Genomic DNA, 26924 nt, shown 5'->3' with positions numbered 1-26924 from the left:
GCTGAATCCATAAGGCAGATTTTTGTGGCACAACTGGAGCAGGGATGTCCGAACTGTTTTCCCGGCTGGTGAAGAGTTAACGCTGCTGCCAATGTGAGGGTTCTTTGGTGAGAAGGTTGGAATTGGTCTCCCTTAAGCAGCTGGAACCCTTTCAAGCCTGTGATGGATGGTGGAAAACTGATAAACTTTGCCTACAAAAGACCCTCCCTTCTCCTGTTGAGGTTCATCCAGAGGCTGATTGGAATAAGAGGCGGACCAAAAATAAGGACAATGTTTTAAGGCTTCTTAGTTCCAAACCAGCTCTTGTTTATTTGCCTCTGATGTCATTTTCTATTTTAAAACTTCAGCAATGGGGCTTTGTTTTGCAAAGATCCTCAGTAAATTTGGAAGCCCTGCCCGCCTTCAAAAGAGAAAACAATTAGGACTCTGTAACTTTGCAGGTCACTCGTCTCCAGTAACCTCTTTGTAGCCTTGTTAGTGCATGAGGTCAAGGGGTCCCCAGTGCATGTATTTTGCATGCCTCTGCTAAAACATTTAGGTCTTAATTCAGGACAAATAGCATTTCCGTTGCTGCAGGTAGATAGCTCTCAAGTTAGCAGGCAGGGGACCGAGAAACTCTGGAACACTGCTGCCAGTCAAAGTTCACTCTACATGAGTTAGATGGACTAATGACTCAGGCCTGGTGTAAGGCAAATATGTTTATCTAAAGCAAGTTTCTATCCCTCATCGTTGCAGAGGAAAAACTTAGAATCATAGAATCATAGAGTTGGAAGAGACCACAAGGGCCATCGAGTCCAACCCCCTGCCAAGCAGGAAACACCATCAGAGCACTCCTGACATATGGTTGTCAAGCCTCTGCTTAAAGACCTCCAAAGAAGGAGACTCCACCACACTCCTTGGCAGCAGATTCCACTGTCAAACAGCTCTTACTGTCAGGAAGTTCTTCCTAATGTTTAGGTGGAATCTTCTTTCTTGTAGTTTGGATCCATTGCTCCGTGTCCGCTTCTCTGGAGCAGCAGAAAACAACCTTTCTCCCTCCTCTATGTGACATCCTTTTATATATTTGAACATGGCTATCATATCACCCCTTAACCTCCTCTTCTCCAGGCTAAACATGCCCAGCTCCCTTAGCCGTTCCTCATAAGGCATCGTTTCCAGGCCTTTGACCATTTTGGTTGCCCTCTGGACACGTTCCAGTTTGTCAGTGTCCTTCTTGAACTGTGGTGCCCAGAACTGGACACAGTACTCAGGTGAGGTCTGACCAGAGCAGAATACAGTGGCACTATTACTTCCCTTGATCTAGATGCTATACTCCTATTGATGCAGCCCAGAATTGCATTGGCTTTTTTAGCTGCCGCGTCACACTGTTGGCTCATGTCAAGTTTGTGGTCAACCAAGACTCCTAGATCCTTTTCACATGTACTGCTCTCAAGCCAGGTGTCACCCATCTTGTATTTGTGCCTCTCATTTTTTTTGCCCAAGTGCAATACTTTACATTTCTCCCTATTAAAATTCATCTTGTTTGTTTTGGCCCAGTTCTCTAATCTGTCAAGGTCGTTTTGAAGTGTGATCCTGTCCTTGAATGTGCTATACTCGCAGGCCGCCATTTGAATCTCTGGTGTCTTCAGCTTTTGGATGAAAATCCACAGGTGGATCACATGCTTTTCACGCCAGGGGCCCTAGGTTCGAATCCTGGCATACTTGGTCATTATTATTAGCATTTTCATTGATGAATTGCTTCCCATAATGTTTTAACAATGAAGTCACTGATGCTAAAAGTACATTTAAAAAAAAAAATCAAGACTGGTACAGATAGTACTGTAGGATTTGGAAAGATCACAGAGCTGCTTCCTGGGAAAGTGTAGTTTACTAAGGCTGCTGAAAGGTCACCTCTTTCACTATCACAGAGGTACAATTTCTAGACTGCTTTAACAGTCCGTCCCTTTCCTGCTAAATGTAGGTCCCTGGTTTCTTGGGGGTGGGGAAGCCGTGACTAATACAGTGGTACCTCGGGTTACAGATGCTTCAGGTTACAGATTCCGCTAACCCAGAAATAGTACCTCAGGTTAAGAACTTTGCTTCAGGATGAGAACAGAAATCGTGTGGCGGCAGCGCAGTAGCAGCGGGAGGCCTCATTAGCTAAAGTGGTGTTTCAGGTTAAGAACAGTTTCAGGTTAAGAATGGACCTCCGGAACAAATTAAGTCCTTAACCTGAGGTACCACTGTACTGCTTATAGTGCAGAGGAGCCCTAAGTTCTGCAAGAGAACTTGTAAGCATAGCATCACCTGATGAGGGTTTTCTTGGGGGGTGCTGTTGGCTGCATCTCAGTGTGACATGGATCCTGAACCAGTCTAGCGTCTGCAGTGTATTCAAACTGCTTCAAATGGGCATCTCATAGGATGGGGGATGCTGACAGACAGAGGCGCATGAGGGAGCAAAAATGATGGCAGCACTGATGACCAGATCTCATTGTAGCACAAGGGATGCTGTTATTCCACCTGTTTCCAGATATATATATATAAAAAAACACAATGGGGACCATTACTCACTTTGGGATGTTTAGTGATTCTTTGGAATAGAACGATGCAGGTGTAAGATTGTGATCGAGCTCAGGTCCTCCTGTGACAGTCTGGCCAGCTGTACCAATGCTTGATAAGAGAAAATAAATAGGCCTTTGTGCCAATCTTCCTTTAAATAAATTTAAAAAAAATGTTGGCTGTTTGTCTCTAGTCCCCAGCACTTGTATTGGAAAAGGTTCCCTTCTCCTCCCAGAGTATTGTGGTCTGGTCTGATTATAAACAGATTTGCACTACGCTGGGAGAAGGAACAAAAACAGAGCATAGTGTTGACTTGGCAGATGGATAGGCAGCTTGGCAGCCAGCAGTGATGTGGTCATTAGCTGCAGGAAGCCATTTCCCTTTTAAGATGCTGGCTCACATTGGAATGGGGGTTTGGGAGCTGGGGAGAGGCCCTTCCTCTGATGGGAGAAGGAACTTGTGTTTGCTTTCCTTTTTTTTAAATAACTTTTTTATTCAAAATTTAAACAAAACATATTATCCAAAAACATATCATCCTTATTCCCCCCCCATTTCCCCTCCCTCCCCCCACAGACCCCCCCACCCCACCCCACCCCGACTTCCCTCAGTTCCAGTCTTTGATTTCTCAAAAAATTGCTATTTTCTGCATGTTACACAGTTGTATAAATCCTCAAGCTATTTAGCTGATTATTATCAATAAAAAGTTTGTGAATGTTTATTCAAAACCAGCCAAGGAGTCCAGTTCGCTTTCTTGCGTCTTCAAATACTTTGTAAAGGGTTCCCATTTATCTTTAAAGTCACAGTTATCCTTGTCCCGGAACTTATATGTCAGATTTGCCAGTTCTGCATAGTCCATCAATTTTTCTTGCCATGATTATTTAGTTGGGGTTTCTTCAGTCTTCCATCCTTGTTCTATTAAAACTCTCGCGGCCGTTGTCACATACATGAAGATGTTTTTCAGCTTTTTTGGCAGATCTTTCCCTACAATCCCTAATAAAAATGCTTCAGGTTTTTTAATAAATGCTTTCTAAGCTGTTCGCCCCCCCCCCCCAAAAAAATGACAGAGGTGTTGCAATAGCACCATTACCATAGTGTTGCAACGCTCGTGGAGAACAACTGCGGCCCAGTGGTTAGTGCATCTGCTTTGCATGCAGAAAGTCCCAGAAATCTGGAGGCAACTGCTGCCTGTCAGTCTAGACCAGGGGTCAGCAAACTTTTTCAGCAGGGGACTGGTCCACTGTCTCTCAGACCTTGTGGGGGGCAGGACTAGATTTGGGGGGGGGGTGAACAAATTCCTATGACCCACAAATAACCCAGAGATGCATTTTAAATAAAAGGACACATTCTACTCATGTAAAAACACGCTGATTCCCAGACTGTCCGTTGGCCGGATTTAGAAGGCGATTGGGCTGGATCCGGCCCCCGGGCCTTAGGTTGCCTACCCGTGATGTAGACAATGCAGAGTGAGATGGACAAATAAGTTCCTGTTATCAGATGGAACTTACCAGTGCCTTAACTTGGTTGGATGTTCTTGTAAATTGTTTTAATTGACTTTTAATCTTGCATTTTTATATATATAACACGCGGGCGGGGGTGAAGGACTCCCTGGTCCTGAATGGGGTAACTGTGCCCCTGAAGGACCAGGTACGCAGCCTGGGAGTCATTTTGGACTCACAGCTGTCCATGGAGGCACAGGTCAAATCTGTGTCCAGGGCAGCTGTTTACCAGCTCTATCTACGCAGGCTGAGACCCCATCTGCCCACGGACTGCCTCACCAGAGTGGTGCATGCTTTGGTTATCTTCCGCTTGGACTACTCCAATGCGCTCTACGTGGGGCTACCTTTGAAGGTGACTCGGAAACTACAACTAATCCAGAATGCGGCAGCTAGACTGGTGACTGGGAGCGGCCGCCGAGACCATATAACACCGGTCCTGAAAGATCTTCATTGGCTCCCAGTACATTTCCAAGCACAATTCAAAGTGTTGGTGCTTACCTTTAAAGCCCTAAATGGCCTTGGTACTGTATACCTGAATGAGCATCTCCACCCCCATCGTTCTGCCGGGACACTGAGGTCCAGCTCAGAGGGCCTTCTGGCGGTTCCCTCGCTGCGAGAAGTGAGGTTACAGGGAACCAGGCAGGGGGCCGTCTCGGTAGTGGCGCCTGCCCTGTGGAACGCCCTCCCAGCAGATGTCAAGGCAATAATAAGCAACTATTTTACTTTAAAAAGACTACTGAAGGTGGCCCTGTTTAGGGAAGTTTTTAATGTTCGCTTGGAAGCCGCCCAGAGTGGCTGAGGTAACCCAGCCAGATTGGCAGGGTATAAATAAATTATTATTGTTGTTATTGTTATTGTTATTGTTATTGTTATTGTTATTGTTATTGTTATTGTTATCAGCTGCTGGAGTGACTCTGCCCAACCACACTGGCCATTGGCTCTCCTTAACAGGAAATGCTATGACAGCTTCCTGTTCAGGCTAGGATGTTGCCTGAGCAATTATCACTTTGCTTTGACTGGCCATGCTCACAGCTGTTTCTCCATGCCCAGACCTCTGCTTCCCACTGAACAGCTGTCTCTGATTCAGACCTGTTTGTATGCCAGCGGCACTCAAATTCTTGTTTGCATACCTGACACCTTTTTAGAAAGCTGCCGACTTTCACTTTGTATAGAAGTTGGACGTAGCAGTGTTTTATTTTTGCTGCTAATGGAAAAATAGCAGGATGTGAGTAAGCACATGTCTGTAACATAGATGTTAGGTTAATGCTGATCGTTGGCTTACGTTCTTAACTGGTCTTTGACTTGCAAGCAGATGTCACAATCTTGATATTTCCTACCCCCTTCTCAAAATATAAGGAATTTACCGGCAACCGACGCAGTTTTTGATATTTACTTTATGTATGATATGTTGATATGAAATCTTACGTTTTGGAGCAAGCAAATGAAAGCTCCGACATTTGATCCCTGGAGTCAAAGAGAACATGGCCCAGTGGTTGACATATTGCCAAGATCAAATAGTTAGGCACTTCCTATAAAGTAAACAATGACGTTTAAAGAAATCTGTAAGCCGAGCTCTAAGGAAATCGACTAAGAAAGCAGCTTTGGACTTGAGTGAGCAGGATGGAAGGGAAACTGTGTAATCAAATAAGAGCGAAGTGATAAAATGATGAAATCCTCCCAAATTCACATTAGGGCAATGCCTTCATTTGGCCAATCAAAATGCCACAGAATTATTTGCAAGCTTTTGAGTTCTCCAGGACTCTTAATCAAGAGTAATTAAAATGGGTGGGGTTAGATCAATGGAGTCTTGCCCACAGCACTATTAAATGCTGTGTAAGTTTCAGGTTGTACCTGGGATGTCTGGGGAGGAGAAACACACAGTGCTTGATCCACCATCTTTGAACATATAGGTGTTGTACCCAAACTAAGTCCTACTTGGAGCAGACCCACTGAAATGAATGGGTCCCTAAAGTGAAAGTGGTTAAGATCACTTGCCAACTACTTGATAGACCTGACTGAGCCCAATTTGAGAAGAGCGTTGACCATGGCCCGTTTCCATTCTATACCCACGGCCTTCCTGCAGGGGATATATTCTAAGACCCCTATTACTCAGCGTCTATGTCCATGCACAATGAATGAAGTAGAGGACTTCATACATTTCTTTTTCTACTGCCCTATTTATGAGCTAATAAGAACTAAGCTCCTCCGCTTGATCCCGTCCATCATTACATCTAAGGAAGACTGTTTGAAATCGCTTCTTGTGGACGCAAATCCCCAAGTTTCATGTGGGGTGGCAATCTTTATAGTGCAGGCCTTGAAACTCAGGTCTACTCTGACTGGATAGTGTGTCCTAGACCTGGACCTGTTTTAATTCTCTCATTACCTTTTTAACCTAATGTGCCGAGCCTATTTTGGGGCCATTTTATGCTTTATATACATCCGCGTTCTAGCTTCCCGGTCTTTACATTATTGTCTTAGGGTAATTTAAATGTCATAACCCCAGTAATATCACTTTGAATTTTGTTTGGTTGCTTGTCTATAGCATTTTTGTTTTATCCTGCTATGGCTGTATGCTAATGCAATAAAGGTTTGATTGAATGGGTCTTAGTTAGTTGTGTCCACTCATTTGCTAGCTGTTGCCCAGATCCATCTCCATCCTTAGGCTAAATGCACAGGTTCTTTTGTAGGTGAAAAACAGGAATAAAAAGAAGGTAGGCAGCTTTTATTGAAGCTGGAGGTTATTTATAGCAGGTGTGTTGTGTTGTTTTTTAAAAAAAGTCAAGTGAAGTCAAATTGGGTAACTTATCTATGGTGGTGGCGAGCCTTTGGCCTACCAGATGTTGCAACAGCACCATCAAGCATGACCAATGGCCAGGGAGGATGGGAGTTGTAGTTCAGCAGCGCCTGGCAGGCCAGAGATTCCCCACATCCTGTAATAGATGGAAGGAATATGCTTTCCAAATGAAGTCTCCTTGTCTGGTGGCTTAAGATCCCCTTCCTTTAGTTTAGGATCCTGTTTCCGAATGGCTTGAATTCTGCATTCTCCCAAAGTCACCCCAAAACAAAGGGATCCATCTTGGCACATAAGGGAAACTATGATAATGTGTGTTTGCTCTTGATAGCTGAATTGACTCTTTGGGTTGCAAAGGAAAACAGTGGAAGGGAAAGAGAAGTGGCTACTCCTACTCTGTGGCATGCAAGAAACCACTCCTTGTTTCAGCTGCAGTGAGAAAAGGGTTGTAGTAGAAAAAGATGTGTGAACCTGGTGCAGAAAAGAACAAGTGGTTTGTTTATTTCAAATAGGCAACACATTTTATGAAAAAGTTATTGAGGGCTATATAAGAACCTGGCTGAATTGTCTACTACTGACCTGAGGAACATTCCCCCAGATGTGTTTTGGAGGCCACATCTAACCCCAAGTTCTCAGCTGGCCATCCTTGTCATAAGGCAGACATGGAGAACCAGTTATCCCATGAGTGCTTCCATCAGCCGCAGCCAGCAAGGCCCATGATGGTTGAAATAGACCGGCAGCATTGGGAGGGCCATAGATCTCCCCACCTCTCCCTATAAAGGTTTCTAGGATCATAGACGTGTAGAATGGGAAGGGGCCTCCAGAGTCATCTAGTCCAACCTCCTGCCATGCAGAAATCTTTTGCCCAGTGTGGCCCATGATCCTGAGATTAAGATGCTCTAGCGACTGAGCTGTCTCTGGGGAGTAGTTCATCTCTTCCCTCCCTTGGTTAGCAGTAGAGACTGGTCCATTTGGACAAAAGGGGTCACTGCCCCACCAACCTCTGTTTGCCCCCAGCCAGCTGCTACCTGCCTGCCATCTTACAGCCAACATGCCCCCCTCCAAATGTTGGGCTACAACCTCCATCATCCCTGGGCATTGGCCATGCTGGCTGCAACTGATGACAGTTGAAGTCCAAAACATACAGGAGTTGGGAGAGGCTGAAAGAACCAGTAGCTAGCACTGGGACGCAAGCAACTCAGCGGGGGAAATGTTTTGCCATTTTTGCTGACTCGTGCACCTGTGCTTGTGTGTGATCCGCTTTGAATGTAGCCAAGGTTTCCTTTGTGCGTGTTCCAGATTCAGACTGTGAAGGTGACCTTGAGCGTGAACAAAATTAATAAATGGTTTCACAAAGTTTCTGTATGTGCAGCTGACTCCAAGGTCCTGGGATTTGTAACTAGTGTTTGAAGAGTAGATAAATTATCTCCTCCCTGGTTTTGCCTAGTATAGTGTCTCTGGAGTTTCCATTGTTGTTTTAACAATGAAAGTTGTGTATTCAGTTACTGACTTAAGCCAAAGGTTTTCTTGTTCTTCTTCTTCTTAAATGCAGCGGTATGATACAGTAGGGGAAAGGGGTTTGTGCATTTTCTGGGCAATGCATGCCCAGCAATGCAGATAGGCGCTAGATTTTAAACAGAAATCTGAGATGCGACCTGAGTTAAACTCAGACAACAGATCTCAAACTTTACCTTTAAGCTTCCTATGGGTCATTTCTCACTTGACCTTCTGCACTCGAGAGTATGGATGTCTGAATACAAAATGCATGAGCCTCTCAAGCGAAATGTGCACTTCTTGCTGGCGTTTTATCAATATACGTATACTGCTTTTCCTTGTATATCATCCTGTTCAAAGAAATTTACTGCAAAGCAGGATGAACGTAACATCAGTTTGTGGAGTTTTGGGTTTATTAGATTTTTAAAAAATAACTTGCTCTTCCTCCCAAAGGATCATGGGATGGCAAAGAACAATCAGTAATACAAACAGATCCTAAACAACATATGAAAATACTTACAAATGGGCACATTTAAATACATGTCTCTAAAGTGTGTGGATTTAAAATATTACGACATCGTAATTGGGCAGGGATTGGACACCCCCACCTTCTTAATTCTTGGGACAAGTGTCAATAGAATAAGAATAATAACCATAACAATAATGTTGCTGATGAAAACTATTTCTCTTTATTTCCCCCCAGTTCTGATTTGAAATTAAAGGGCAAAAGGCAGGAGGAGGCAGAGGTGTAGATTTAAAATAAAATGTAATATGCTGTAAGAGAGCTGTGTTTTGGGTGTCCCCTGGCTCTTTCAAGCAGCATTAATAGCAGGTGCATTGATGTGCAGAAGGTGGTGGGGGCGCGCGCATGCACACCAGACTATGAAGGTCCTGATTCTCCCCCTGCCCTGGGCCTTGTTTTGCTGCTTGACGCTGCCCCTCTCAAGCTTCTGTTTGCACCACGAAGCAGAAAGTGCAGATATCAAGCCTGAACCAGCATCTTTCTGGTTCACAGCTTGGGGGATGTAGAGAGGTTTCAGTTCGGACAGTGATGTACAAAGAAAGGTCCAGTTGCCTCTCCTAGTGCTGCAGTCCAGATCTAACTTGGGAGGGAGGGTACATGGCGGTAATTAACCTTATTAAATGATGATGATGATGATGCCGAGGTCTAAACAGGTCTTCAGCATCACCTCCTGTAAAGTCCTTGATTGACTCTGAATTTCCTTGTTCAGGTTGTCCTCCCCAGCCAAATGTAGGACTTGAGATGGTTGATATTTGGGTGGTGGGGCGGCACACTTTACGGTGCTTGGGTCTCAAGCCATTTAGGACTTTTCATAATAGTGCTGACACCTTGAATTTGCCCCAGTATCTCACTGGCAGCCAGTGCAGTAGCAGCAGCAGCAGCAGCAGCAGCAACAACAACAACAACAACAACAACAATAATAATCGGTATTAGTAACAGTAATACAGGCAATGCTCTTTTTGCACAGTGGTTATGTTCCAGACTCCCTCGCTCATTGGCATAAGAGTGCGCATAAGCCTGCCGGGTTCCGTGCCTGCCAAGCCCCTGTTCTGCCCTGTTCCGCCCTTTTTCCTAATGTATTTATGATGTATGGGGGCTACTTTCGGGTTCAGCTCGTGTGTGCCATTTGGACATGCCTAAATCGCTCGTTGCCTGTAGTTTATATTCTGCCATTGCAGTTGGAACAGCTGCTCTGCACCATCCTAACTCTCTTGAATGGCCTTCTGTTTGCACACACCGCTACAGAGCAAAATGCCCTTGTTGATGAGTTCTTTGTCCCTCTTTCCACAGTTCCGGTTAAAAATAAAACCCAGGTCGCCAGCCTTGCCGTACACTTGACAAAGCTGCTTGTCCCCTCGCAAGCTGAAGTGATGGCTCTCCCCTTCCGAAAAGACTTGGACAAATACAAGGACCTCGATGAGGATGAAATCCTGGGCAAGTTATCGGAAGAAGAGTTGAAACAACTGGAAACCGTCCTGGATGATCTCGATCCAGAGGTGTGTTTTGGGTCAGCGGGACAATTCCCTCTATTTAAAAAACTGCTTATCCTGCTTTCTCTTGTACAAACATTCAGGGTAGCTAATGCTGCAAGGGGACGCGGGTGGCGCTGTGGGTTAAACCACAGAGCCTAGGACTTGCCAGTCAGAAGGTCGGTGGATCGAATCCCCGTGACGGGGTGAGCTCCCATTGCTCGGTCCCTGCTCCTGCCAACCTAGCAGTTTGAAAGCACGTCAAAGTGCAAGTAGATAAAAAGGTACCGCTCCGGTGGGAAGGTAAACGGCGTTTCTGTGCGCTGCTCTGGTTCTCCAGAAGTGGCTTAGTCATGCTGGCCACATGACCCGGAAGCTGTACGCCGGCTCCCTCGGCCAATAAAGCGAGATGAGCGCCGCAACCCCAGAGTCAGCCACGACTGGACCTAATGTTCAGGGGTCCCTTTACCCTTTCCCTTTAATGCTGCAAGAGAGTGCAAAAAACAGGGGCTTGACAGCACAAGAAGCCTGAATGGAATGAGTACATGTGTTAGTGCTGTTGCACGAACTGCAAGTCCCAGTGACAGGAGCGCAAACATCTTTTCAATGGAAAGCAAATCCTGGGGGAACCTGGGGCATCTTGGCTGTTGCTGGATTCTCAACTTCCATCAGCCCCAGGCAGCATGGCCAATGGTTAGGGATAAGTGCCATGTGTACCACCCTCAAATGGTCATCTGGTCCAGCATCTCACAGTGGCCAACCAGATGCCTGTGGGAAGTCTTTAAGCAGAGCATGAATGCAACCATGACCTCCCCTCTTCGTGATTCCCAGCAACCTGTATACAGAAATGGAAGTAGAGCAGGGTTTCCTCAATTTGGGTATCCAGCTATTTTTTGTCCTACAATTCCCATCATCCCTGACCGCTGGTCCTGCCAGCTAGGGATGATGGGAGTTGTGGTCCAACAACAGCTTGGAGATACAAGTTTGGGAGAAACGGAAGTACAGCATGGTGAGAGTTGTAGTTCAGCGACATCTGGATGGCCACATCTGGAATGGCATGTGCCTTGGATGTGCAGGCGCAATGGATTTTAAGCTATAAGTATTAACGGGTGTGGACTCTAGAGGAAACAGTCAGCAGATTGTGTGCTGCAACATCATCTCTGGTTCACTCTCCACACGTAGCACTCTTTTCACACCCAGAAATGGCCTGTCCGTGAGCAATAAATAGGGTGCCCGCAGAATGGATCTGGTTCAGTAGAAAAATGCCAAAATAAAAACAGGTTTTTTTTCAGAATAAATCCAGCACAAAATATTAAACATGTATGCACATTGCGGCCTAGGACCCTTGTATCTACAGGACTGCCTCTCCTGGTATACCCCGCGGAGGACCTTAAGGTCCATAAATAGCAATACTCTAGAGGTCCCGGGCCCAAGGAAGTCAGATTAGCCTCAACCAGGGCCAGGGCCTTTTCAGCACTGGCTCCGGCCTGGTGGAACGCTCTGTCTCATGAGACCAGGGCCCTGCAGGATCTGATTTCTTTCCGCAGGGCCTGTAAGACAGAGTTGTTCCACCTGGCCTTTGACTTGGAATCAGTCTGATCCCTTCCCGCTCTTTCCTTTTCCTTCTGTGATGAAACCCCTATCTGGGGACTTCCCTGGCTTTTTCTGGCCCACGTAGGACCAGTCTGGATACTTGGTCTTGGTGAAGAGTTGACATTTTCTCCCCCCAAACAGTTTTTGATCTGGGCTTCCACTAAAATGAGGCTGCATTTTAAGTTGTACTTTAATCCTGTTTTTAAGTTTTATTTTGGTCAATTGTTTTTATATGTGATGTTAGCCGCCCTGAACCCAGTCTTGGCTGGGGAGGGCGGGGTATAAATAAAATTTAATAAATAAATATCAGAATCTGGATGTATCCCAGTTCCTGCCAAGTGGAAGAGAGTCTTATGTGTGTGTGTGTGCACGGGGAGGGGTCTAAAAGTACGTACACCAGAAGTAGGATGTGATGAATAAATGCAGATATTATCACTGTGTTAAAACTGTACTCAAACTTGCAAGTCTCATCCTTTCCCAGGAGATAGGGCTGATGCAAAGAAACATGAGGGTGGTGATGAATCTGCTCCTGAGACAGGATCCAGGAGGATTTGGCCTTTTCGACCCCTTCCTAAGACACCTGCGTGTATTTTAATGTGCCGCTTCTGCGGTTCGTTGTTTTTTTGACGAATAAGAGCGGTGGAAGCCTTGTCGTTTTCGTTTTGCAGAATGCACTGTTGCCCGCAGGGTTCCGGCAAAAGGACCAGACGTCCAAAAAGCCCTCCGGTGCTTTTGACAGGGAGAAACTCCTTTCGTATCTGGAGAAGCAAGCGCTGGAGCATAAAGACGTTGAAGATTTTGTCCCGTTCACGGGAGAAAAGAAAGGTAAGGGCGCCTCTCCCCAGCCCCACCGCCACACAGGGCACAATGGTTTGCGCAAACTCGCCCTGAGAGCTAACCAGTGTGAGTTTACTTCTTCACTTTTCTCCTTGCTTCTGCTGTAACTGGTAATGCTTGGCTTCCCAGTTGTACGTAAAGATCCAGTTTATTTATTTATATATTTAAAATGAATTTATTTATTAGGTTTTTCAAATTAAAATTTTTCAATCGCATATCAACATACAATATAAAAACAAGAATTCTCAGAATCTCCTGGACTTCCCCCTGCATCTTTTATAATAATCCAAAACTTTCGCATCTCCATTATATCCCAAATTCACCATTAAACTACAAGTGTTTTGCCAATCCTACTAACGATTTTAGCTGTCTACAATGGTTTTTAAGATAGATTATAAATCCCCCCCCTTATTAAAATTTTGGTCTTCCTGATTTCTTTATTATTATTATTATTATTATTATTATTATATTTTCCAATACAATATTTTATTGGTTTTTCCATATTACATCACAATATAGCTAAACCAAAGCCATCACCACATCCTCCCCACCCCCCATATATCCATCAATCAAACCTAATATTCTTTTGTCCCTCCCCCCGCTTCCTTCCGCCCCCTCTCAATTTCCTCTACATTCTGAGATTACATTTATCTTTGCATTTACAATCTTCTCAAATCTTCTATATATTCTTATTATCTTTCCTTACTAATTTACCTTCCCTCAGATACTTTACATTTCTGATTCTTCCAGTCATTTTTGCCATTTCGGCATAGTCCATCAACTTGATCTGCCATCCTTCTCTGGCAGGGACTTTATCTTCTTTCCATCTCTGGGCTAGTAGCATCCGCGCAGCCATACTCATGTACGTAAATAGTACTTTCTGCTCCCTTGGGATTTCGGCACCTAGAAGTCCTAAAAGAAAGGCTTCTGGGTTTGGTTTTGTTTTTAGAAATAGTTATTTTAAACTTTTTTAAAGATCCAGTTTAAACCTTATAGCCCCGTCTGTCTTCCGAGGATGGAGACGAAGGACCTACTCTGTAACAGAGAGGAAGCAGTGTGTGTGTGTGTGTGTTGACTCCTTCACACGTACGAACTGGGCCACGGATGTGCACTTGCCTGCATGAATTTGAGGTCCTCGGAAAATGCGGCTTTTCAGTATCAAAGCAGAGAGGGCTGCTTCTCCAAAATGAATAGAGCACTCCCCTGCCCCTGTTGCAAGCGGTTGCTAAAACTTGAAAGCCTCACCCTGTCCCAGCTGTTGGCGAACATACAATGAGCCACTGTTGCTGGTGGAGAGGGCTGATGCAAGAAAACTTTCTTTTGCGGAATGACATTTGGAAAGAAAATAGAGATTTCATCCACGTAACAATGGGAGCTTTGTGGCAAAAAGCATTGTGACTATCAAGAAGGCATGCAAACAATCGTTGTCTGCTGCAAGCACACAGCTCGAGGACCCAGAAGGGTTGGGGAATTGATTCCCTACTTCAGAGGTGGTGAGCTTGGGCCAAGCGGGAGTCCTAAATTGAAGCCTGTTTTTCTGAAGCCACACCCATATATGCTGTCAGGTGTAAGCAGTGCCAGATGTAGGTATAAGCTAAACAAGCTATAGCGTGTGGCCCCACTCTCTTGGGGGGGGGGGGAAAGGAGGAAAAACCTGGATATACATTTCCAAAATATAAGTTCAACAATCACTTTGATAAAATACATTTTGTTATGTGCAAATGGCTTTTGATACCTATTAGGTCCATAAAGTACCATATAGCATATATTCAACACAAAAAACAGTGACAATATGTTGTTGACAAAGGACAGCTGGACATATAAAGGGCCCCATTACCTTCAGTAGCTCAGGGCCTCATCAAACCTAAATCTGGCCCTGGGTTTAAGGCACCGCTTATCATCTGTCCCTTTGCTTGTGTGGCTTGAGTTTGCATCACTGCTGGTAAAGGAAGTGTGGTTTTGCAGCTGACTGTCAGCGCTTGCAAATCGTTCTTCGTTTGCCCACATGATTTGATTCATCTGATTTCACCTACCTGAGCACCCCAAGCCTTTGTGGTTTGAAGTCTACTTGGCCAGGTTTTCTGGCTTCCTGGGCCACCTTGGTCAAATCACTGAGGGTATATTTAGACTCAACTAGAATGGAAATCAGGGGACGTAGGTGGCGCTTTGGTCTAAACCACAGAGCCTAGGGCTTGCCGATCAGAAGGTCGGCGGTTCAAATCCCTGCAACGGGGTGAGCTCCCGTTGCTTGGTCCCAGCTTCTGCCAACCTTGCAGTTCGAAAGCACGTCAAAGTGCAAGTAGCTAAATAGGTACCGCTCCGGCGGGAAGGTAAACGGCGTTTCTGTGCACTGCTCTGGTTCGCCAGAGGCGGCTTAGTCATGCTGGCCACATGACCCAGAAGCTGTCTGCAGACAAACGCCGGCTCCCTCGGCCTGAAAGCGAGATAAGCGCTGCAACCCCAGAGTCGTCTGCGACTGGACCTAATGGTCAGAGGTCCCTTTACCTTTAGAATGGAAATCACCTATGGACATCCACAAATGCAGTGCATTTTGCATTGATTGCCTTGTTTCACAACCCAAGATTGCTCAGCTGCAAGCCAGTCCGTTGAAAGCCAGCATCTAGGCAGTGGGTTCCTAGACTTTTACCCTGCACAGCCCAGTTGAAAACTGCTGAGGGTCATGAAGAACCACTTAACATTTCTTCTGCCTGTTGTAGCAAATGTAATGCACTGTGCTAGACGCTATATGATTCTCTATTGCCTCTGTTATTTTAGATCTGTTGTATTTTATTGCATTACAATTCCATGTAATTCAATTAGCTACCAGATGTTGTGTTTGATTTTGGCACAGTCTTTTTTCTTTTCTTGCACAAGTATGTGAAATAAATTGATTGAGCTGATTGCGTTTATATCCTGCCTTTTCTCCAAGGAGCTCAAGGTGGTTCTCCCTCTCCTCAGTTAATCCCCACAGCAACCCTGAGAGGCCGTGACTGGCCCAAGGTCACCCAATGAGTGTCATGGCTGCATGGGGACTTGAACCCTGGTCTCCCAGGTCCTAGCCCAACATTCTAACCACTGCACCACAACGGCTCTCTATGATTTCTGATACATAAATGCATCATGTTTGTCTTAGCCTTGATTCCATTCAGTTTTTTGTATCAGAGCTGGAGTCTGCCAGTGCCTGGAAAACCATATTTTTCCCACCTGGGTTTGTACACACTTCAGTGATACTCAGCACACATAACTTTTCTGATACTGTTATGCCAAACTCTTGGGTGTGGAAGTGTTTTGATATGTGCCTCCCCCCCCCAAAAAAAAAAAAAAATCACTCCACCGTGTGATCTCCTCCTTAACTAAATGAAATGTTCTCAGATTATCAGCAAAAACACTCCTGGGCCCCTTGCAAGCTCAAGTGCAGATGTGTCCTTTCGACAACGTTTGTGTTGGTGCATGTCGGGCAAGAGGAATCTCAAAAAGCTCTCACTTGGCTCTCTGCCTGTATAGTTATGTCATTGTTTCCAAAGGCTGTGCAGAGTTTTGCCCTCACTGTGACTGAACAATGAGCTTGAGTTTTGAGCGTATTTGCTCATTACCTGGAAAGGAATCTCGGGAGTTTTCTCAGAACAGAAACAAGGGTGAGTCTGCGCAAGACGAGACTCGCTGGGAGCTCCAGTGAGACCAAGTTTGCATTTGTGTGAGGGTCTTTTTTGTTGTCGTTGATTGCACAAGGGAGCAGCTAAACTGTGGCATTGATCACAGTGTTTAAAAGGGAAGAACACAGCAGTGTTTAAATTTGGGTCGGTTATGGGCACTCTGTCAGACTCAGCCAACACAGCCAATGGTCTGTGGGGAGTTGCACACTCCTTATCTTTGAGTACTTCAAAAGTTCTTCACAGCTGTGTGAGAAAGTTTCTGTGTGTGTGCTTTGGCCAAAGTGCACCCCTGGAGCTGCAGTGGAAGGGAAATAGCACAAACTGTGCTCTGCTGCAGTGGCTCAAGACTGCCATACCTCAAGGACCGCCTCTTTCCATATGAACCTACCTGGACCCTGAGATCACCTTCTGAGGCCCTTCTTCATGTGCCGCCTCCTTGAGAGGCCCAGAGGGTGGCAACACGAGAAGAGGGCCTTCTCTGCAGTGGCTCCCCGTCTGTGGAATGCTCTCCCCGGAGAAGTTCGCCTGGCGCCTTCATTACACACCTTTAGGCCCCAGGCAAAAAGTTTCCTTTTTAACCAGGCCTTTGGTTGATCTGTTTGACATCCTATACCCTTTTAAAATGTGACTCTTTTCTTCGGGGGGTGTTATTGGGTTGTTGTTTTTATTCTGATTATATACAGTGGTGCCTCGCAAGACGAAAAGAATCCGTTCCGCGAGTCTCTTCGTCTAGCGGTTTTTTCGTCTTGCGAAGCAAGCCCATTGACGGCTTAGCGGATTAGCGCTATTAGCGGTTTAGCGGCTTTTAGCGGCTTATCGGCTTAACGGATAAGCGGCTTAGTGGCTTATAAAAAGGGGGGGAAAGGGGGGGGAACCCGCAGGAACTCGCAAGACATTTTCGTCTTGCAAAGCAAGCCCATAGGAAATTCGTTTTGCGAAGCACCTCCAAAACGGAAAACTCTTTCGTCTAGCGAGTTTTCCGACTTGCGAGGCATTCGTCTTGCGGGGCACCACTGTATGTTGTGATCTTTTCTGTGACCTGCCCCGAGACCTCCAGGTATAGGGTGGTATAAAGGTAAAAGATAAAGGGACCCCTGACCATTAGGTCCAGTTGTGACCGACCCTGGGGTTGCGGCGCTCATCTCGCTTTATTGGCCGAGGGAGCCGGCGTACAGCTTCCTGGTCATGTGGCCAGCATGACTAAGCCGCTTCTGGCGAACCAGAGCAGCGCACGGAAATGCCGTTTACCTTCCTGCTGGAGCGGTACCTATTTATCTACTTGCACTTTGATGTGCTTTCGAACTGCTAGGTTGGCAGGAGCAGAGACCGAGCAACGGGAGCTCACCCCATCGTGGGGATTCGAACAGCCGACCTTCTGATCGGCAAGTCCTAGGCTCTGTGGTTTAACCCACAGCGCCACCCGTGTCCCTATAGGGTGGTATATAAACTCAATAAATAATAAGGCAGCCATTGCCTGGCTGTCCAGGCTTCCTCTGTCACAAGTATGCTATTATTCATAGTCTACCTCCACTCTCAGAGTCGGTGTTGAACTACAGGTAGATGAGTTGAAGGCTTGGACCAGCAGGGCTTTCCTTTCCGTTCTCAAAGGAGTACGTTTATGGCTGTTCTGCAGAGTCTGCCAAGGGAATCCAGGTTAGGTGCTCACAGTGAATTTTGGACAAGTACCCATTTTGTGCTTTTCATAGAGATTTCATCGCCTGTGTATTGTTGCTGCCTTTGCAGAACCCAGAATGCTTTGGAGCTGTGGGAGACGGCCGAGCTGCCTCAGTTCTTAACGTGCAGCTCTGCAGTGCTAGGTTTAATAATGGAAACAAATGGACAGGAAAGGCACAAGAACGGGAACTGGCAGATTTTCCCCTGGAAACCAACCAGGAGGGAGGTGCTTTCCCCCAGTTGCGCGCTTGCCCTGTTGCCGAGGGGGGTGGCAGCTTGTGCGTTTTGGGCAGATTGCCTCAGAGGCCTCTTTTGTGAAGCCAATTCTGTTTTTAATAACTGGGTTCTTTTCCTGTTGCATACCATGATGAATAATGCTAATCAGAAGGAACAGAAATGCAATTGTGAAGGCTATAGCAGGCAGAGAAAAGTAAAAGAGAGGAGGGAGCATGTAATGTATATCCATTGCTTTCAGCATTTTCAGACTTGCTATATAATTGGGTGGCGCTGTGGGTTAAACCACAGAGCCTAGGACTTGCCGATCAGAAGGTCGGCGGTTCGAATCCCCGTGACGGGGTGATCTCCCGTTGCTTGGTCCCTGCTCCTGCCAACCTAGCAGTTCGAAAGCACGTCAGAGTGCAAGTAGATAAATAGGTACCGCTCCGGTGGGAAGGTAAACGGCATTTCCATGCACTGCTCTGGTTCGCCAGAAGCGACTTAGTCATGCTGGCCACATGACCTGGAAGCTGTACACCGGCTCCCTCGGCCAGTAAAGAAAGATGAGCACCGCAACCCCAGAGTCAGCCACGACTGGACCTAATGGTCTGGGGTCCCTTTACCTTTACTTTATATATAATTGGGGAGCATTCATAACTCTGTGGTATGTCCTTGTGTGCAGAAAGTCCCAAATTCAGTCCTCAGCATGGGAGGCTGTGATGGCCACCAACTTGGAAGCCTTCAAAAGAGGGTGAGAGAATTTCTTAGAGGGGAAGACTGTCAACGGCTGCTAGCTATGATGTTCTGCCTCAGAGGTCAGCAACCTTTTTCAGCTGTGGGCTGGTCTACTGTCCCTCAGACCATGTGGTGGTCCAGACTACAGTGGTACCTCGGGTTACAGACACTTCAGGTTACAGACGCTTCAGGTTACAGACTCCGCTAACCCAGAAATAGTACCTTGGGTTAAGAACTTTGCTTCAGGATGAGAACAGAAATCGCGCGGCGGTGGTGCAGCAGCAGCGGGAGGCCCCATTAGCTAAAGTGGTACCTCAGGTTAAGAACAGTTTCCAGTTAAGAACGGACCTCCAGAATGAATTAAGTTCTTACCCCGAGGTACCACTGTATATATATTTTTTGCGGGGGGGATGAACAAATTCCTATGCCCCACAAATAACCCAGAGATGCATTTTAAATAAAATGCATTTTAAATACATTCTACTCATGTAAAAACACGCTGATTCCTGGAACGTTGGCCGGATTGAGAAGGTGATTGGGCCGGATCTGGCCCCTGGGGCTTAGTTTGCCTACCCCTGTTCTACCTCCTCCATTGTCAAATGTCTTTCCATGCCAATTACTGGGAATCGCAGGCAGGCAGAGGGCGGTTGTATTCATGTCCAGCTTGCAGGCTGCCCCAAGGCATCTTGCTGTGAGAACAGGATGCTGAACTAGGTGGACCAATGGCCTGATCTAGTAGTCTCATCCTATGTTGTTATCTGGAGGGCATCAGGTGGATAGATCTGTGGCAGGAGACAACCTGTTCCTGTGTGCTATCATATCCAACCAGCAGCATGAGGTCTGCTTTTAAATGTACGTGTTTACTTTTCAGCACTTGTTTTCCTATCATCTTTTTTAAAAAGAAGGCAGCAACCCATTAAAATCAACAACGCACCACTAAATAGGGATGTTGCCATTGGTGCAAGCCACTATAGGCTGCGTAGTGGCCCAGTTTTGTGTTCCAGTCTACCAGTTGGAGATGATGATATACTCCATTGTTGATGAGATCATCCCTATACAGTGGTACCTCAGGTTACAGACGCTTCAGGTTACAGACTCCGCTAACCAAGAAATAGTACCTCAGGTTAAGAAATTTACTTCAGGATGAGAACAGAAATCGTGTGGTGGCGGCGGGAAGCCCCATTAGCTAAAGTGGTACCTCAGGTTAAGAACAGTTTCAGGTTAAGAACAGACCTCCAGAACGAATTAAGTTCTTAAACCGAGGTGCCACTGTATATGAAGAAAGCAGCTCTCAATTAGTTGTGATAAATCTTCTGTCTCCCATTTTGGTCCTGAACACTTTTGGTTCATAGGATTGAACCCATTGCCAGGCCTATTCAGAGCACACCCATTGCAATTAATGGGCACAACTGGCTATTGTCCGTTGATTTCAATGCGCTTACCCTTCAGTAGGATTTAATAGGCTGCAACCCACAGGCCCTATTGTACCTGGTGTCTTGGAGGCCTTGCAGAATCAAGTTCAATATCAGTCATATTTGTTTCGACATGGACCTCTAAAGACTATAAAACGAGTCCAGGGCAAAAGTGGGCCTTGAGTCATCCCATCAGATCTACGTCCAAGTTTTCTGTGCCATAAAACTCCGACCCTTCAGTCTTCCATTGCTTGTAATATTGCTAAGATGGATTCTAGACATATTTGATTCCCCCCCACCCTGTTTCATTTCCTTTTATCTTGAAGATCAGAGTTGGCTCTTGCCAAGACTTGTGACAACGTGAAAGTGAATTCAAGGAAAACAGAACCAGATGGTGATGAGCTGGAAAGGGAGGCTTGACACTGTTTGGTGAGATTCGCTTTTCAGCAAAAGATGCTCCCCTTTCTTGCTTCATTATTATGCCTGTATCCCAGGGTTTCTCAACTTTGGGTCCACAGATGTTGTTGGACAACAACTCCCATCATTCCTGACCACTCGTCCTGCACGCTAGGGATAATGGGAGTTGTAGTCCAACAACATCTACAGACCCAAGATTGAGAAAGGCTGCTGTATCTTGTTGTCTGTCTTGTTTTTTAAAATATACAGAATCCACAACGTAAAATAAAAGCGCTTGGTCCAAGTAAAATGGCTAGGAGAAGCAGAAATTACTTATCTATGTTTACTTATAAGATTTCTGGCCTGCCCTCCATATGGTGTCAGGATGGGTTGCAGCACGGTAACCATATAGTAATTTTAAAAGATTAGAATTATTTTTAAAAGTCAAATTCCAACCAAGCTGATGATGAAGATGATGATAATAATAATAATTGTATGTCACCCATCTGACAGAGTTGCTTCCTACAAATTAAAAACATGAATAAGTATCAAACATAATAAGTATAGATTCATCAAAAAGGATTGGTCCCACAAAACAAAATACCTTAACTCTCAAGTAAATAAATAAGTGTGTCTTCAGCGTATAGGAGAATATGCAGTGAAGATGCTTCTGTGAAGAGGGATTTCTACAAGTTAGGGGAAAACCCTTTCCCATACCGCCATTCCCCACACTTATGGGAGTGGTGGAACTACTGACAGAGCCCCCTCCGATGACCTTGACACCCAAGAGGGTCTCTAGGGGTGGAGAGAGGCTTTCAGAACCTTCTGGAGTCTCCTTCAGGGTCTGCAGAAGCCCTCAGAATCACAGCTTTTTCCTGGATCTAAAAGCCAAGAGAGGATAGAGCAAAGTATTGGTCCCAGAGCAAGGGAATCCCGTGCCTGGATTGCCACTCTCTGTATGGTGGGGAAACACAGAGACTATGGTCTGGAGATATGGTCCAGTCTGCTACAGTGCAGTGCTCCATAACTCCCATCATCCCTGACTATTGGCTGTGGCAACTGGGGCTGATGGGAATTGGAGTTAGAAGCTCCTGTTTTGATAGCTCATTGGTAGAATATGTGCTTTGCATGCAGACGGTTCAAGGCTTCATTTGACAGTAATGGGGATCAGGTAGCGAAGGGAAAGAAGGCCCTTTCTGCCAGGAGAGCTGTTGTCAGTCAGAATCTGCGATATTGGGCTCGATGGGCATTAGTTTGAGCTGACTTAAGGCTTCTTCTTAGGTTCCTGTACATCTCTCAATCCTCTAGCTCAAGGGTAGGGAAACTTCGGCCCTCCAGATGTTGCTGAACTACAACTCCCATCGCCATCTACCATGCTTGCTGGGGATGATGGGAGTTGTAGTTCAGCAACATTTGGCGAGCCAAAGCTTACCCACCCCTCCTCTGGGTTTTCCTGTTGTACAGGTTGGTGGCATCTATGTGGATTCACAACTTTCTCATACTGAACACATATATTCAGCTCCAGTGTTTGCTCTCATAGGAAGCAGCAAATTGGGATAGGAGTGCCATCTACTGAATTACTCAGAATGCCTTAGCAGAGAACTAATTCAAGTGCTGCTGTCAGGCATCCATCAGAGAGATGTCTGAAGCACCATTTCCAACAGCTTTTCCCAATCTGATGTCCTGGAATTTGACAGCCCATCAGCCCCCATCAAGCCTGGCTGTGCCAGCCTGGTGCCATCAGGCATCCATACAGAACATCTGGCAAATGCTGATTTAAGCTTTTGCCTGCAATTTAAATTGCTCAGATGCATTGCAATCAAAAGACTGAAGCCAATTATGTTGTCGGATTACTGAGCTACTCACTGATCTCGTGTCTAAATGCAATAGCTGAATTTTCATGTTCAATTTGGCAAATGCAGTCTATATCAAACTGGCAGACAGGCTGACGCGTTTGTTGTGGAATGCAGCCTTTATGATGCACAGTAATGGTGATAATGGTCTAGGCCAGGATCCAAGGAAGTACCTTTGGGGTAGTTCCTGAGGGCTTGGATATGCTCATTAGGGGCTGTGATTAGAATCAGAGAATTGTAGAGTTGGAAGAGACCATGAGGGTCATCTAGTCCAACCCCTTGCAATGCAGGGATCTTTTGTCCAAGGGACGCGGATGGCGCTGTGGATTAAACCACAGAGCCTAGGAGTTGCTGATCAGAAGGTTGGTGGTTCAAATCCCCGCAACAGGGTGAGCTCCCGTTGCTCAGTCCTTGCTCCTGCCAACCTAGCAGTTCGAAAGTACGAAGTGCAAGTAGATAAATAGGTACCATTCCAGCGGGAAGGTAAACGGCATTTCTGTGCGCTGCTCTAGTTCGCCAGAAGCGGCTTAGTCATGCTGGCCACGTGACCCGGAAGCTGTATGCCGGCTCCCTCGGCAAGTAAAGCGAGATGAGCGCCGCAACCCCAGAGTTGGCCACGACTGGACCTAATGGTCAGGGGTCCCTTTATCTTTACCTTATTCAATAATAAGCATTAGAATAATTTTGTTATTTGTATCCTGCCCATCAGACTGGGTCGCCGCAGCCACTCTGGGTGGCTTCCAGCACATATAAAACATAGCAAAACATCAAACATTAAAAACTTCCTTATACAGGGCTGCCTTCATATGTCTTCTAAAAGCCAAATAGTTGTTTATTTCCTTGACATCTGATGGGAGGGCATTCCACAGGGTGGGCGCCACTACCAAGAAGGCCCTCTGCCTGGTTCCCTGTAACCTTGCGTCTCTCAGTTAGGGAACCACCAGAAGGCCCTGCATGCTAGATCTCAGTGTCTGGGCTGAGTGATGGGGGTGGAGACACTCCAGGTATACAGGACTGAGGCATTACCCTTTTAGCGATGTGGTTTGGTTTGGTGAGTATTGACTTTGTAAGCTACTGATCATCACGCAATGTGATCTCAAAATCCTGCAAGGTTGTCGAAAGCTGAGCACCGATAATATCCTAAAACAGCTGTCCTCCTCTTTTGAACAGGGAAAGTATTTATTCCAAAGCCAAAGCCAGTACAGTCTTACACGGAAGAAAAAGTGAGTCTTGATCCTGAACTGGAGGAAGCATTGACAAGTGCTACAGACACTGAACTATGTGACATTGCAGGTTGGTTTGTGTGTATGTGTGTGTTGAGTTTGATTTAGCTTTTCGAAAAGCATGATCCTGCATACAAGTATTCTTAAGGCTTCTTCCCTGGGATGGGAAGCCACAAATGGTTGGACTACAACTCCCATCATCCCTAACCATCCGCCATGTTGGCTGGGGCTGGTGGGAGTGGGGAGTCCCAACAATATCAGGAGAGCCACAGGTTCCAGTCTCTGGCATAGATGATGATGGTATGAGCCATATCTCAGAAGCAGTGCGTGCATATTAGTGGCGCTGTACAAGGAGTCGTAAGAATGACTTTGGTCTTTGGGAAATTCTGCTGCAGATTCATGTTTCGGTCACGTTAAGGGCCCAGCTGCAAAACCTAACTGCTGTTTCTTTCTCCTTTCTCCTGAACAGCTATCCTGGGAATGCACAACTTGATAAGCAACTCTCAGTTTTGCGATATTGTGGGAAGTAGCAACGGTGTCGCCAATGAAAGTTTCTCAAGTGAGTTTCATGCTGAAAGTCCAGAAATGCAACATTGTGGGTTCAACTGAAAGTAAGCCTCGCTGATTGCATTGGGGTTTCCTAATGCAATTGAGCACATGCAGACGCATGGTGGATTATTTTTGTGTGCCATTTTTATTTTAAAGTGTCCTAAACTTTTGTCCTGGACAAGGCAGCAGCTTCATAGGATTCCTTCGGAGTCCCAAGGCTACTCAGTTGTGAGAGGTGACTTGGTGGGTTTCTTATGCCTTTGTTAAGGAGGTCCAAGAGACTCTTCTCGTCATAATATTCCTGTGAGGCTTAGTTGCAGTTTTATGCCTCATCTGCACAACAACAACAATTTATTATTTATATCCCGCCCATCTGGCTGGGTTTCCCCAGCCACTCTGGGCGGCTCCCAACAAAATTTTAATAATAATAATAATAATAATAATAATAATAATAAATTAAAGTGATAAAACATCAACATTGGTCCAAGGAGCATCTTTAAAAACTGGGCATGTGGTGGGGGCACAAATCTTCAGGAGGTCTCCCCTCTTTCCCATGACTTTACCTTCTGTGCAACCAGCGGCACATTGTCCCATGGGGGTACAAAACCGAAGATGTCCAGAAAGTCAGTCAATCCATCTGAACAGCTTTCAAGACAAGACAAGAACAGAAGAAGTGATCTGAATGGCTGCTAACTGATCCAACTGACTGGGCTTTCAGCTTAGCCAGGGATCCTTTCAAGCAACTCACCTGGTCTCCTAGGAAATAAAACATTCCCCAGGATTCCACAGCTGTAAGGCGGCTGAGGGAGAGGCAGTAGGCAGACGCAAGTCCCACGCTCCCGTTTCAGGCAGCACAGAACCTGCGGGCGCCTAAGCCACCACATCACTCCTAAAAGGTTTCGTGAGCCCTTTAAAAAAAATAAAATCATTTTGTCCCGTCCCCCCAGTGATGACACCTGGGGCACCCCCCCTTCCTCCGTCACTGTGCCTCCCCTCTTTCCCATGACTTTACCTTCTACGCCACTAGCAGCACAAAGATCTTCAGAACCAAAAAGGTCCAGAAAGTCAGTCAAACAGCTTTCAAGACCACAAAAGAAGAATTGCTGCTTTATGGGCTGCTAACTGATCCAACTGGCTTTCAACTGACCCAGGGATCCTTTTAAACAACTCACCTGGCCTCCTAGGAAACCAAACATTCCCCAGGATTCCACAGCTGGTTGTGAGGTCAGAGCCGGGCCAAGGACGGGAGCCAATGAGCTCTGGGCTCCAGGAACGCTCTCTCTGCCAGGCCCATGGCACCTGGGCAACCTCAGGTAGCCGCCAAGCGTCTGACCCACCTTCTTTCCCTCAGAGAATTCTGGGCACTGAAGTTTACCTCTCACAGAGTTACAATTCCCAGCAACTGAACAAGAATAAGAATAAGAATAAGAATAGTTTACTTATACCCCGCCCATCGGGTTGGGTTTCCCCAGCCCCTCTGGGCAGCTCCCAACAGAATATTAAAACACAATAAAACAGGCTTCCTCAACCTTGGCCCTCCAGATGTTGTTGGCCTACAACTCCCATGATCCCTAGCTAGCAGGACCAGTGGTCAGGGATGATGGGAATTGTAGTCTCAAAACATCTGGAGGGCTGAGGTTGAGAAAGCCTGGAATAAAACATCAAACATTAAAAACTTCCCTAAACAAGGCAGCCTTCACATGTCTTCTAAAAGTTAGATAGTTGTTTTAATTGCTTGACATCTGATGGGAGGACGTTCCACAGGGCGGGTGCCACTACCGAGAAGGCCCTCTGCCTGGTTCCCTGCAACCTCACTTCTCGCAATGAGGGAACCACCAGAAGGCCCTGCATGCTAGATCTCAGTGTCTGGGCAGAACGATGGGGGTGGAGACGCTCCTTCAGGTATACTGGGCTGAGACCATTTAGGGCTTTAAAAGTCCACACCAGCACTGCGTTTTTTTCAATCACCCCTCCCCCCCAAACACTATACATTTAAAGCAGTGTCATACCACTTTAAATAGACATGGCTTCCCCACCACAATGCAATGGAACTCAGTGTGATTTAACAGTCAGTCCTTCTTCCCAGGGAACTCTGCTCAGGATCCTTTCTGCTGGAGGAAGGATTTTTGGGGAGCGCCAGGCCCATTGGCGGTCCAACACAATACACATAAAGGGATGTAACAATTTGTTTGTATGGTTGTATCGGACTCATTCAGACCAGACCCCCCTAATTTCAGCTGGTCTACTCCAAGTACAATTTATTGGGATACAACGTGTAATTTATCTTTTTATCATTCCAGATTTTTCATTTAAAGTTCTCCCAATATCAGTAACACATGACATCTTGAGGAAGCGGTGGGGCATTGTTATGAATTTCGTTTTCCAGTGAAGGGTTTCCATTATTATTATTAAAAATTATATACCGCCCTATACCCACAGGTCTCAGGGCGGGCGGTTCACAGGATAAAATCA

General features: G+C 46.0%; 1 protein-coding gene and 2 long non-coding RNA genes across 5 annotated transcripts in view; 1 reads left to right on the top strand and 2 right to left on the bottom strand.

Annotated features, from left to right (window-relative positions):
* LOC307202966 (tropomodulin-3) overlaps positions 1-26924 on the top strand; it is a 50457-nt gene that overhangs the window by 5090 nt on the left and 18443 nt on the right. For both annotated transcript variants that reach the window (XM_079953444.1, XM_079953445.1), the window contains exons 2-5: positions 10133-10338; positions 12573-12729; positions 23851-23973; positions 24373-24462. In XM_079953444.1, the coding sequence (XP_079809570.1) occupies positions 10213-10338; positions 12573-12729; positions 23851-23973; positions 24373-24462 (496 nt within the window). In that variant the 5' untranslated portion in view covers positions 10133-10212. The remainder of the gene's footprint in view (positions 1-10132; positions 10339-12572; positions 12730-23850; positions 23974-24372; positions 24463-26924) is intronic.
* On the bottom strand, positions 8990-9726 carry LOC307202722. The gene is made up of 2 exons (XR_013832977.1): positions 9314-9726; positions 8990-9104 (listed from the first exon to the last, which is right to left on the bottom strand). It is a non-coding gene; the product is annotated as an uncharacterized lncRNA (long non-coding RNA).
* LOC307203043 lies at positions 10333-26806 on the bottom strand. Of its 2 annotated transcripts, XR_013833097.1 has the most exons (4): positions 25465-26806; positions 25016-25097; positions 13456-13653; positions 10333-10426 (listed from the first exon to the last, which is right to left on the bottom strand). It is a non-coding gene; the product is annotated as an uncharacterized lncRNA (long non-coding RNA). The 2 variants fall into 2 exon arrangements; XR_013833098.1 differs by lacking the exon at positions 10333-10426 and having other exon boundaries at positions 13367-13653.

The sequence above is a fragment of the Podarcis cretensis genome (assembly GCF_951804945.1).
Source record: "Podarcis cretensis genome assembly, chromosome: 14".
Lineage (NCBI taxonomy): Eukaryota > Metazoa > Chordata > Lepidosauria > Squamata > Lacertidae > Podarcis > Podarcis cretensis.
The sequence above is the reverse complement of the archived record's forward strand: the minus strand, read 5'-3'. Positions and strand labels throughout refer to the sequence as shown.